General features: G+C 34.9%; 1 protein-coding gene across 1 annotated transcript in view; it reads right to left on the bottom strand.

The window, feature by feature from the left end:
• Positions 1-10,480, bottom strand: part of LOC117101039 — a 15,331-nt gene extending 4,851 nt beyond the window's left edge. The window contains exons 1-6 of the mRNA XM_033240904.1: positions 10,426-10,480; positions 8,869-9,405; positions 8,174-8,701; positions 7,291-7,368; positions 2,100-2,195; positions 639-743 (exon numbers count right to left, since the gene is read on the bottom strand). Of these exons, the coding sequence (XP_033096795.1) occupies positions 639-743; positions 2,100-2,195; positions 7,291-7,368; positions 8,174-8,701; positions 8,869-9,346 (1,285 nt within the window). The 5' untranslated portion in view covers positions 9,347-9,405; positions 10,426-10,480. The remainder of the gene's footprint in view (positions 1-638; positions 744-2,099; positions 2,196-7,290; positions 7,369-8,173; positions 8,702-8,868; positions 9,406-10,425) is intronic.
• Between the last annotated feature and the right edge of the window lie 3,060 nt (positions 10,481-13,540).

Here is a 13,540-nt window from a genome sequence, read left to right on the forward strand (position 1 = left end):
ATCCTGATTTAGATTTAGATTGTAACTTAAACTTTAAGCACAGTGATTACTAAAATCTACAATGATTACTAACCAACATGCATGTTGTCAGAAGAAATGAAATGAATTAAAGGCGTATAATAGGAGTGTACAATAGCAAATTAAGTAAAGCTAGATAAAAGCAAGACCACCCAACATTGTTCACCCTGTTGCCCACCCACTTTAACAATGGTATATTCCAATTGGGTGGTTTATGTCCTGGGTGGTTTATGTCCGTATACCATTAAAACAGTCTCTTTTTGCTTCTTTTTCCATTTGTGTTTTTATTGTTGTAATCTGTTTATTTGTCTTTGTTGTTTGTGTGACTGTACTAATGTGATGCTTCAGGTTCCTGAATAATGACTGATTTTATGCCTACCATTTTTTTCCATTTTTTTTCCTGAATTATTGAGGCTTGGCTTGCGCTTCATAGCCGCAAGGGAAAGGCGCAATATAAATACCCAATATCAGTACCAGTACAATTGTTAAAAATGAGATTGCTCAAGACTAAAATCATTAAAACTAATAAAATCATCCTCAGTACAATTAGAATATTGAATTAAATTATTTAGTCTTTTGATCATTTTTGTCAACCTTTGAATCTTAAATTAAAAACTCACCACTGGTACTTGATCCAACATTATGTTTCACATTAACATCTCCTGGTAATTCTCCTTTGAACATTTTAGTGGTTGGCTCATTTGCCAAGTCTTCCTCCACTGAAACTATATTGTTGAAACAGTGAAATACATTAACTGATATATAATTAAAATATAAATTTTTATATAACTGTTTTGATTATTATTGAGTAAAAAAATAATTTAAAAATATAAAATATATACATGTTAGCATTATAGCAGGCCATAAGAAATGCAAAACTCATAAGGCAGTTTCACTAAAATTGTCTATAATGAAGATGAAACATCCCGCGATTGTGATTCAAATCCTACCCCAGAGAAAACATTTAGTTTTACACAACCAGCAAATTTAAGTTCACAGAATATAATCTAAATTAAACAAGCAATGTTTTAAATTTGAAGGGAAATGATAAACTATCTTCCAGGATTTACTTCTTTGATGTTAGTTATTCGGAGGCAACATAAGCAATATGGGCTAATTAGTTGCTTATAATTGCGTGTGAAAGTTGACAATAAGCACTACTGGCGACTAGTTGAAATCTGGGAAGGGGGTGGTACAATTTTGGGAGTGCATGGTCCCCGACGAGAGCAAAGTGAGCGTGGTCAGACATCGATTAAAACGTTTCGAAAGTGGTCCAGTGGGGCAGAACCCACAAAAAATAACAATTTAGAGGTTTCAGAGGCTTATTTAATAGATTTTATAGATAGTCTACTAATATGTAGAAAATATAGTACATATAATTTTTTTTCTCCCCGACGAATAGTGGTTTTTCTTCTTTTTTTGGGAGGGGGGAGAAACTGGTGTCGGTAGTTTTTAAATATTTTAATCTCTCAGGTTATTCAAGGTTGCATATTGTTGATAACATTTTTTAGCCTTCTGTTGAACCTTTTCTAACATATCTCCGTCGTCTTAAACACGGACACCAAATTGAATTGTTTCAGATATTTCAATATTTTATTGTTTTCATGCTGACGGAGGTGGGAGGGGGCTTTTGTTACTTGGTGTTTGTTACTTGTTACTTCTATAAACAGAGGGTGAGCTCAGTGTTAAAAGATAGTGGTCAGTTGGTACTTCGAATAATTTTGAAAGAGCGCTACAAACGTTTTGCAACTTTTCACTATGTAACTTCCTGTGGCCTAGCCTGAGCAGTTGGCTAGTTGAAAATAGAGCACTGTGCAGCAAATAACGCTGCTGGACCTTTGCTATAGAAGCAGAAAACATCTCAAGAAACCAAAGTGTCATTTCAAATAGCATTATTTTAAGTTGATTTATTATTTATTAAAAATTAATTACAATGATGACAACACCAATAAGATTAATGTCCATGACACTGTCAATGTCATTGTTAATCACATATGTACAACTATGTCATCCAGGTTTGGTTCGCTGAATGTAAACATTGAACATTCAAAAGCATCACTAGAATTTCTATTTAAACTCACCAAGACCTGACGCAACACCTTGTTCCACACAACCATCTTCTGGTAATTCTCCTTTGAATTTTTTAGAAGTTGATTCTGTTGCCAAGTCGTTCTCTTCTGAAACCATATAATTCAAATGGTAAAGATTAACTAATATGATAATCTAAATCAATTAAATGTTACAAGATCAATCATGATCTTTATAATAAATTATTATAAATCACATTATATATCAATTCAGATATTTGGTTCCTGGTTTAATACCATCACTGCTCTCCTGGTTTCTTGCAAATTGTGGGCTAAATGCAAGTGGCAAATTGAGCAGTTTTGCAGAGGAGGGTTTAAGATGTTGATCCCATGTGTAATATTGCTTAAGTGCAAATAATACAATACACTCTTTAGCAAAAGAGCAGGGGATTGACTCCACAATTTCTTAAATATAGGCTGTGGTAGGCAATTTATTTAGGATGGTAAGGCAGACCATTAAGTCTTGGATATCAGTAATAATAAGGTGTTACTTTGCACTGCTGGCAGCAGCACCACTGAGTTTGTGGGGGCCAAATAATAATAATATAATAATATGTAATAGTAAAACTAGTAGCAATATATGGATGAGATAAAGTCTTAAATGAACAAGAATAAAATGGATATCGGTGTATACAAGTTGAGTGAACATAATCCAGTCTATAAAATATGAAATATAAAAAATGTATTATGATAACAGGGTACAAAAATCATAGGTATAATTATCAAATGAAAATATATAAAAATATATATATATATATAGAAATGAACTATATGTATATAAACATGAGATACATGTGTGAATAAATATAAGTGAATAAAGGTATAGAGTCGGATACTAAGATGAAGCATAATTAATTAGCAGAATCAGCATGGGGGAAGGTGTAGTCACTAATGATACCCAGGTCTTTATTAAGACCAAAAATGTGTGTTTTATATTTGAGTGATTTGAAATTGCAAGCAATGAGTGCACAGCGAATGTCGTTGATGTTGTGGTCAGGAGAGTTGAAATGTTCGGCCACAGGAAAGCCGTCTATGTTACCTTTGCGGATGCTTTGTTCGTATTTGTTGAATCTTAATCTAAATTTACAGCCGGTTTCCCTGATGTAGGTCCCTTGGTTACATTTGACACAAGTGAGAAGGTATATAATATTAGAAGAATCGCAAGTCAGGGCAGGATGATGAATGGTATGAGAGGAGTGGGGTAGTTTAATTTGTGTGTCAGTGATGAGTAGTTTGCAGATCATGCATCGTGGTTTGTTGCATTTAGAGTTGCCTCTTTTAGGTGGTGACAAGCGTGAGGATGTGAGGATCATTTTGAGGTTAGGGGGTTGACGGCTTGCGAGTAACGGCGGTTGGTCAAATACTGTAGGAGTCGGGTGGATTCATTGTGTTGAAGTGGGGCGAAGTCATTTCTAATAGTTCCTAGATAAGGACGTGATGGAGGGGTGAAAATCAAGGATGAGGGGAATGCGATTGCATGTGGGGCGGATTTTAGGAGATAAGAGGTCTTGTCGTGAACGTCTTGCTGCCTTAATTTGGGATTTAATGAGGTTAAGATGATAGCCACGACTGAGAAAAAATCCTGCTAAGTTGTTAACATGAAAATTGTAATCATTAATGTCTGAGCATATCCATTTGATTCGGAGGCATTGGCTAAATATTATAGACCTTTTCAGACCTAATGGATGTGAGCTGTGAAAGTTTAAGTATGCGTGACTGTCTGTGGATTTAGAGTACAAAGATGTGGAGATACGATTGTTATTGATGGTAACTGCTACATCCAGGAAAGGTATGGATGTATGAGAATATTCAGATGTAAACTTAATATGAGGGTGAAAGTTGTTCACATGATCCATAAATGTCTTAAGGTTGTATTCTCCGTGTGGCCAAATTATGAAAATGTCATCAATGTAACGTTGGTAGAACAGAGGTTAAAGAGGGAATGACGCAATGAGTTTGGATTCAAGAATGGACATAAAAATATTGGCATAATTCGGAGCCATTTTGGTTCCCATTGCAGTGCCCTTAATTTGGAGGTAGTGTTTATTATTGAAAGCGAAATTATTGTGCGTCAGGATAAAGTTAGTTATGGAGATTATGTCATTATTGTGTTCATGTGAAAACGAATGCTGGGGTAAAAATGTAGCAAGGGGCTTGGAGGCCTTCATCATGGGGAATATTGCTATACAAAGAGGATACGTCCAAAGTGACCAACAATGAATTGTTAGGAAAGATGGGGATATTTTCTTGTATGTTCAGAAAGTGTGCAGTGTCCTTGACGAAGCTAGGATTGAAGGTATGAGAGGCTGTAAAAGTGAGTCAATGTATCCTGATAAATGTTCGGTGAGTGTACCAATAGCCGATACAATTTGTCTACCAGGAGGGGTAATTTTGTGTGTCCTGACTAGGTTGAACAGTTTTATTTGGGTATATTTTATTGAGATAAAAAACATCGAAAACACAATCTTTGGCAGCATTAAGCTGAATTGTAGATTGGGTAATTACAATAAAATCTATAAAATTTGTGATAAGACTAATAAATGTACAGTATATAAAAATATGACACAGTCACAAAACACTAAAAATACAAAGAATAAAAAACAATTTTACATCACACTTTACTCCTGAGCTATATATAATATCCAGATTATTCAGACTGGGGGGTTCATCCGGCACAGGACCTCACAATGAATTGAGAATTCGTACCATGTAAGGTATCGGGCTATTTTTGTATCGGGATTTAGTACATTTGTATTCACTATATTGTTTTTTATTTCGTAATGACATATTATGTGTAGTATTGCTGTCTCTTATACACATCTAGATGTGTATAAGAGACAGGCCATATACTGTATGGTAGGTTCCTGCCTATCTTCCTTCCGTTGATAAGATTCCCCAAATTCAGCCATGGGAGGTATATAATAAATTGAAAAAGGTAAATCCAAATAAAGCCGGGGGCCGGATTGTATCCCACTTAGAATTTTAAGGGAATTTGCAGTTGAATTTAGTAATCCGTTTTCTTAATTGTTTCTTTAGAGAAGTCAGGCTGCCTGTCCAATGGAAAAAAGCCATTGTCGTACCCATCCCTAAAAATCAGCCACCAATTATTGACAGGTTGAGGCCTATTTCTCTTACCTCCGCGTTTGCAAAGGTGACTGAAGAGTTTGTATGTAACTGGATACTTAATGACATCAGTCAATGTATTGACATTAAACAGTATGCCAATGTGAAGGGAGCCTCCACCTGCTGTCTCTTATACACATCTAGATGTGTATAAGAGACAGGAACCACTGAGCTTCAATATGCTCAGGAACAATTATTCCTTCAATAGGTTTCACTTGTAGGCCATCCTTAAAAAATGTAAGGATTCCACCACCAGGTCTGTTACACCTCGGTTTGCTGTATGTAAAATAACCATGCACGTCATAAAGTTCAGGGGCAGTATCCGTTGTTATCCATGATTCCGTGACACAACAAATGTCGGGTCCAATTTCATTCATCATAATATTAAATTCATCTTGTTTATTCAGGATAGAACATGTGTTAGTTACAACTAATTTCGGCAAGAACGGTTGGTGCTTCCTAGGTTTCAATTCGCTAGGCCTCCCAGTCATCATCTCATCGTTACTATTTACCTCGATTTCATCGTTATTTTCATCTATTTTCACATCTATTAAATTACAATAATTGCGGCTCGAACATTTATTGGCTTCAAGGTAATCACCTGTAGCATTATTACGCTCATTAGACCTGTGCTTGTAGCAGCTTACAACCGGTATTTTTCTAATTATTTTTCGTCCACCACGTCTTCCCCTATAATGCCATGTCGAAATGCTAGGCTTGTAAACACAAGACGTCCAGCCAGGTGCAAACGTTGTTTCACCGGAGGGTTTCCCGTTACACATTGTTGGCCGCGTGGAGTTCAGGTTTCAACGTAGGCTAGCCGTAGTTGTACAAAAAAACACACCAAAATGTCTCAAAATCATAACAAACTGGAAAAATCACATAAATATATACACACTACTCAACAGCATTGACATGAAATAATCGTATACAACGGTTAGATAACGATGCGAGACGATAAAAAACTGAAACAAAAATTGAGACAGGCTACAGCTCTTAACAGCGCCTCGAACTCATGAATTAATGACCTCCTCGAACTCATTAATTAATGACAGTTTAACCTGTTTGGATGGAATACTAACACTAGCATTGGGGGAAAGTGAATTAAGTTTATCAGATAGAAGCTTGGGGAGTTTGTGGAGTTGGATGGTGTAGAAAGTGCTAGGGCGGGGGTTGAGGGGAATAAGGTCCTTAACTAAATCACTAGTGTTAGCAGATAACTCAGTACAAAGAGAAGTCAGTTCATTACAATAACGTACAGTGGGATCAGCATCAAGTAGCTTATAAAATTCATTGTTCGAAAGTTGAGTTTCTGCTTCTGCTACGTAGGCGGAAGTGTTCAATAGAGTGCTTTCGCAAAAGCAACGAACTGTGACCATCCTTGATACTCGTCCGTGTTCTGATCATTCGCAGTTTCGCAATTAAAGAACAAACGGTAGTGTGTGACATCGTTAAGCTGACACACGCCCTCTTTATTAGATATCCTAAAGAGCGCTTATTGGCTGCTTGGTATCTCTAAAGAGCGCTGATTGGCTGCGTGAGCTAGTTGTTCGTGATTCTCCACGGACGATAAATTGGCCAAAAACAGGTCGTGATTTTGCCAAGAACGAGAAGCTGCAGGGGCCGTGCATGCGCAGATCAATTTTCGTGTCAGATTACCGTCCTTGTGTCTGTCCGTCGTATTATAGTGGTTGCGCCGCCTTTATCTGCTTGCTTGATGGTGATGTTTTGATTTTTGTTGAGTTCCTCAATTGCTATTTGTTAAGTTTTTAAAAGTCAAGTTGTCTTTGGTTGTCTCTCCCGTGTTTTTATTGATGAAGGCATTGAGATGGCTTTTAGCCGTGTTCACAAATGACTCGATAAATGGGTTCTTACTCACAGTAGGCATCCATTGGCGGGTGAGACTGGCGGGCTTGTATGGTTGAGGATTGACGTAGTCGTTTGTACCATTGTCGTTGTTGTTAAAATGTTCTATGAGACGGATTTTCCGGGTGAATTGGTGATTGGATCTCAAGTAGGCCTTAATTAAGTAAAAATATTGCAGAATGCTGCTTAAACTTACCCTTTTCTGATTTCATAAGCTGTGTTTCTTGTTCTTTATCACTATCTTCTGACAATTCCTGAGACATTTTGTCAACCACTGTATAATAAATAATAAATAAGTCATAGTTATTTATGACTGTTTAATGACAACACAGTATCAACAACACAGTATCAACAAGTAGAAACATATACTGCTACCATATACAGTACCATCCAGAATACGCTTATAATGAAAGAAAATATTTAAAGATGTATTGTCAAACGAAAAATACCATCTATCACCATAAAATAATTTTTGAAATTAACTTCAATAAACTTGTATCAAAAAATTTGCCAAATTAAACATGGAAATTAATGAATTTAAAAAAATGTTTACCCATAATTTTACAGCGAAACATAGAAACACTTCCTCTCCCCCCCCCCCAACAAAAAAGCTGAATGGTGCCTTTCCTTGATTATTATGCACCATGTAATGGTCTATTCATAATCTTCTTAACAGACTGATAGAGACAGCAGTGAATACTAAACCTCCACAACAGAATAACGACAACAATGTGAATGTCGAAAAAAAAATGATGGTAATGCAAATATTCATGACACTACTAAAGACATCAATAGAAATTTTAATGTTCAAGGCATTGACAACCAATACTTAGTGATACACCATATAAATGCTAAATAAGTGTTAAATTAATAAATAAAATAATGGAATATAAAACATAATGAATAACTGCCATGCAGAAATATGTCTTCACCATCAGCATGATGAGGCAACAAAGAGAAGCTAATACTAACCAATTCCAATTTGTAAAAATTATAATGTTCAAGTCTATTTACAGCTCCTTTAAAGCCCATTTCCAGTAAAATTTTAAAGTAAAGTTTTTGTTTTTTTTAAAGTTTACCTTCTGGAACTACTTTCAGAGCATGATGGAGTTGAAGTGCACTCAACTTGTCAATGAATTTCTTCATTTTTCCTTCACAAATTGTCCCTCTCTTCTCCAAGTCCTGAATCAAATGCCAACTGTCTTCATATTTCACTGTTGGCATGTTGTATGCATCACCAATTTTTTCCACATCACCTGGAATCAGTACCATTCCTAGCTTCACAATACTTTGCCTATGCAATTTGAATTTTGATATTTCAAAATTCCTAACATTCTGGAATAATGGAAGCAGTTTCTTATTCTTTGGTCTGAATCCATATTGTTTAGTTATGTTTATGGTGTCATACAGAATACCAAGATCAGTTGGACTCAGATTCCCAGAATCATGCAAGATGCTTAGCAAGTCAAACGCCTGAGTAGCACATTGTAGATCACTATCAGTCATATAATCTCTGTACAATACTTTGAGCATACCAATGGACACAAATTCATCATACCAGTTTGATATTTCCAAGAACAGCAAATGGTAATCTTCATCAGGGATTCCTAGAAGTAATGTAATAACAAACATATAATACCTAAATATTACACAGTCTTAATAATGTTTTAAACAATGATGATTGCAGACACAGTTGGAGAACTGCTTTGGATTTAAACTGGAATAGACTGTAATTTTATTTTCATTCATTAAGTTACAAATCCTTAAAGTTTACCTTCTAGAAGTGCTTTCACAAGATGATGGAATTGAAGTGCACTCAACTTGCCAATGAATTTCTTCATTTTTCCTTCACAAATTACCCCTCTGTGCTCCAGGTCCTGAATCAAATGCCAGCTGTCTTCATAGTTCTTTGGTGGCAAGTTATATACACCATCAAGTTTTGCTACATCATTTTGAGTCAATGCTATTCCTAGTTTTACAAGCTTTTGCCTGTGTAAACTGAATTTTGATATTTCAAAATTCCTGACATTCTGGAATAATGGAAGTAGTTTCATAATGTTTGGTTGGTATGCATATTGTCCAGTTATATTTATGGTGTCATACAGAACACTAAAATCAGTTGGACTTAGATTGCCAGACGCATACAAGTATTTCAGCAAGTCATGCATCTTAGTAGCTTTATGTAATGTATTAGCATCAGTCACAAGGTCTTTGTACAATACTTGCAGCATACTGATGGACGCTGGGACCATTTTATCATAAAAAACTGATATATCCAGCAACAGCAATTGGTAATTATCATAAGAGATTCCTGGAAGTAATGTAATAATAGATTAATACATAAAACATAAAATACCAACATTTTACACAGTCTTAATAACATCTTAAACAATGATGGTACTATTGAGAAACAATTGATGAGACTATGATGAGGGCAGCACAAGATACAAGATATATTTTATTATCTTTTTTTTTATAAGAAAAGAAACTTGCTGTTTATGAGGTACAGCCCGATGCATTTATGCCAGCCCAGTAGCTAGACTCACTAATCAGAGGGTGGGACATTACAATTTTTGCAGGGTGTCAGTACTAGAAGAGCCATGCCCACCTCAGTCTCACCACTGTTAATGCATAATGGTACTACATAAAGAAAAGTGCTAGGCCTCTGGAAATCCCCAATGACAGTTACCAGAAATCGAAAGGTCCACTGATTAATCTCAAATAAGATAGTATAATACATATACTATCAATATTTCGACATTAATTACGTCATCATCAGGAAGTTACCCAAATTCAGTTGAACTAGCAATTCCGTATTATATTTATAAATCTTTATAACATATAAAAATTAGATTTTTCTAAGAGCTGAAACATTTCTGGGTATGGGGTTTCAAATATACTTTAGATAACAATGTGTGTCTTATATACTCAACTCAATTGAAAACAACTAAACACAATCCCCGTTTTTTACCGACACCTTTGAATGTACCCCTTTTTTTTACAAAATTATGTTCTCCAGGACTACGACACTATAAAAGTCATTACACTGCATTTGTTGGTAGAATTTGAAGAACAACCCCAGAATGTTACTTTATCAAGTAAGTGTTTTCCGTTTTAAAATATCGTTTAAGTAATCCATAATGGTAACTACGTAGAGCAAAATGCTATTCCTCTGGAAGTCCTCCAATTGATAGTTACTTGGCAAAATGGTGTATTATGAATTCTGAAATGTTAGCTGTGAAGATATATTTGATTATAGTGTCATATTTCCTACAAAAGTTGAATTTTTTAAATATTAAAAAAAAACCCCATTAAAATATTTTAAACTCACCATGACCTGATCTAATATCACATTCTTCATCCTGATTGTTTGGCAATGTTTTAGATGTTGCTTTAACAGTTGCAGTAGATGTGTATAAGAGACAGCCAACCCCCCACCCCCAGAAAAATTGGTGATTTAATCATCAGAACAGCTTTGTCTTTCTGATGACCACTTGTCTTTTTAAAAGGCAGCTAAAAATTATAATAAAAAGCACTCGCAGTATGGAATTTTTCCTAAAATGTCCATAATGTGCCTAAATTCACTTCAATCAATTAAAAACAATCGTATCTCTGAAATCTTTACACTGTGTTTTATGTTTTTTATCACCATCTTTTGACAATTCCTCAGATATTTTCTCCACTATGGTATAACAATAAATAATAATAGGTTTATTTATGTATAGACTGTATAAGATGTGTATAAGAGACAGTATATATACAGTGTAACAAGTTTATGTAGTCATCACTAGAAATCCATGTCATAACTGCCATATCATATCACTTAAAATCTTTATTTTTTCCAAATAAAAAGGATCTTGGTAAACTCAGGAAATTTTTGTTTCTTTGAGAAAGAAATTGGTCTATAAATATTTAATCATCCAATTTGAATGCAACTCTACGGAAGCCTGTTAGTGCCACAAGTGAAATTGAATTTCAGAGCTGTTTAATTATCTAGCGGCCGCCACTTAATTATCTGGTGGCTGCTAAATAATTATTTAGCGGCCGCTACTAACATGCTTTTAATCGCTATTTAATGATTGTTATATTTTTTGAAATGGGTGCTATAAGACTGCCATTATAGCTGGTGACCAGGTACTAGTATGCTTTTAATCACTATTTAATGCCCTTTAACGTTTAACCCAGCTATAACAGACAATATCACAATGATTAAACAGCAAATATAGAACATACAAGACAGTTTATGTGCTACAGCATAGACATTGATATATTTTGTGAAATGCTGGGCTATATGACTGCTATTATAAGCTATTGCAAGCTGTAGCTAATGACCAGCTAGGCCTACTCGGGGCCTACTACGATGATTTTAAACACTATTTAATGCTAGGACCAATCCTGCGATTTAGTGGCCCATTCTGCATCGAGTATAATCATGTGGCGGGCGCCGGATACTCATGTGGCGGCCGCCAGATAATTATGCGGCAGCCACCACTTATTATCTGGCGGCCGCAGTTAATATCTAATATAAAATTTTAATGTAATTTCCTCGTTTCTTTTTAACCAACCCCCCACCCCCAGAAAAATTGGTGATTTAATCATCAGAACAGCTTTGTCTTTCTGATGACCACTTGTCTTTTTAAAAGGCAGCTAAAAATTATAATAAAAAGCACTCGCAGTATGGAATTTTTCCTAAAATGTCCATAATGTGCCTAAATTCACTTCAATCAATTAAAAACAATCGTATCTCTGAAATCTTTACACTGTGTTTTATGTTTTTTATCACCATCTTTTGACAATTCCTCAGATATTTTCTCCACTATGGTATAACAATAAATAATAATAGGTTTATTTATGTATAGACTGTATAGTGCTTGACCAAAAACAAAAATTAATAATAAAAAAGTGAGATGAACAGCAAAAGAGAAATGACAGGATGAAGTTAATGCCACTTTTTACCACTGTTTACAGTGAAATAAAGAGGTTCTACAATTGTTGTACAATATCAACACTGATAATACCTTCTGTTAAAGCACTGGCAGCTTGCAGAAGATTACTTCCCTTTAGATTGTCAATGAATGCCTCCATCTTTCCATCACAAATTATCATACGGTGTTCTAGATCCATAATCAAACTCCATGAATCCACATATTCTTTTACTGGCTTATTGTATAGTTCATTGATCACTGCTATATCCTCATTTGTCAGTGCCATTCCAAGCTTTATAACCTTTTGTCTGTGAGATGTGAATTTTGAGATTTTTACATTTCTAACATTTGGGCATGATGGTATCTGTGGTTTAACTTTGTTTTCCAAACCAAATGTCTTTGTTGCCTTTATGGTATCAAAAAATAAAGATATATCTGTTGAGTCCAGTTCTCCACAAGCAATCAACAAATTCATTATGTCCAATGTCCTTGAAGCATGGCTTAAAAGAGGAATTTTTTTCAGATGGTCCCAGTACAGAACTTTCAGCATACTGATGTATCCATACTTGTCATACCAATTCGAAATAACTAACAGCAGCTGTTGAAAAGCATCATCAGCCATTCCTAAAAAGTAAACAATAAGGTATCAATATAAACTATATTACACTACAGTAATAAGAATCTTTACACATTACATGGAAAATTAAAACTGACATATTTCCAAGCAGTAGGGAAATTACTAAGGAATCCCTCTTTGATATATAAAACAGTTCACAAAGTTGTAACACAGCTTTTAAAATAAACTTTTATTGTAACATCCAACAAGAATCTAGTCATAAAACAACACAATGAACTTTGGTCTTAAAAAGCTTCAGAAAGAACAACCTATCATTTTATTGTGGGATTCAAACTTCTGGATGTAAAATATGCATCCTGTGCGCTACACCTGTATGGTAATTAGTTCTGGGTTGGGTGCGGCATGTTTGAATGCTGGAATCCATCAGTTGACAATAGTACGTTGGTGCGGTTAGTTGTGTGTTTGATGCCATAGAATGGTTAACTGAGTTAAGGTAGGCATATATTTTGTTCTGTAATGAATTTGTTTCATCATGTAATTAATTGGTAATAGTGTAGTATTTAACAATAATTAAATAATCCAAAAATATATATGTTGATGTTAATAATTATATTTGTTATAGCCGATGAAGTAATAAAAAGTAATAAAAACTATTCCAATGTTCATGGTTGTGGCACTGCATTATTATTGGCAATTACCTGTGTTAATTAGTCACTGTTGTATTGAGTATTTTATGTTTATTGGATAATACAGTATAGAACCCATATTTAGTTGGTAATTCGTTGTTTAATTTCGTAGCATTATGAAGTACAATTTTCTATTATTGTGAGGACTGGGATTGAAAGATTGAGTACTGTGTCATTTGCATTGTTAGGCTTATTGTCAACCTGTAAGTCAAGATGGCCGAATATATATTAAATTGCGGTATTGTATGTAAAATTGAT

This window comes from Anneissia japonica, unplaced genomic scaffold (assembly GCF_011630105.1).
Source record: "Anneissia japonica isolate Jap-2015-1 unplaced genomic scaffold, ASM1163010v1 scaffold1785_len1016330_cov206, whole genome shotgun sequence".
NCBI classification, from domain to species: Eukaryota; Metazoa; Echinodermata; class Crinoidea; order Comatulida; family Comatulidae; genus Anneissia; species Anneissia japonica.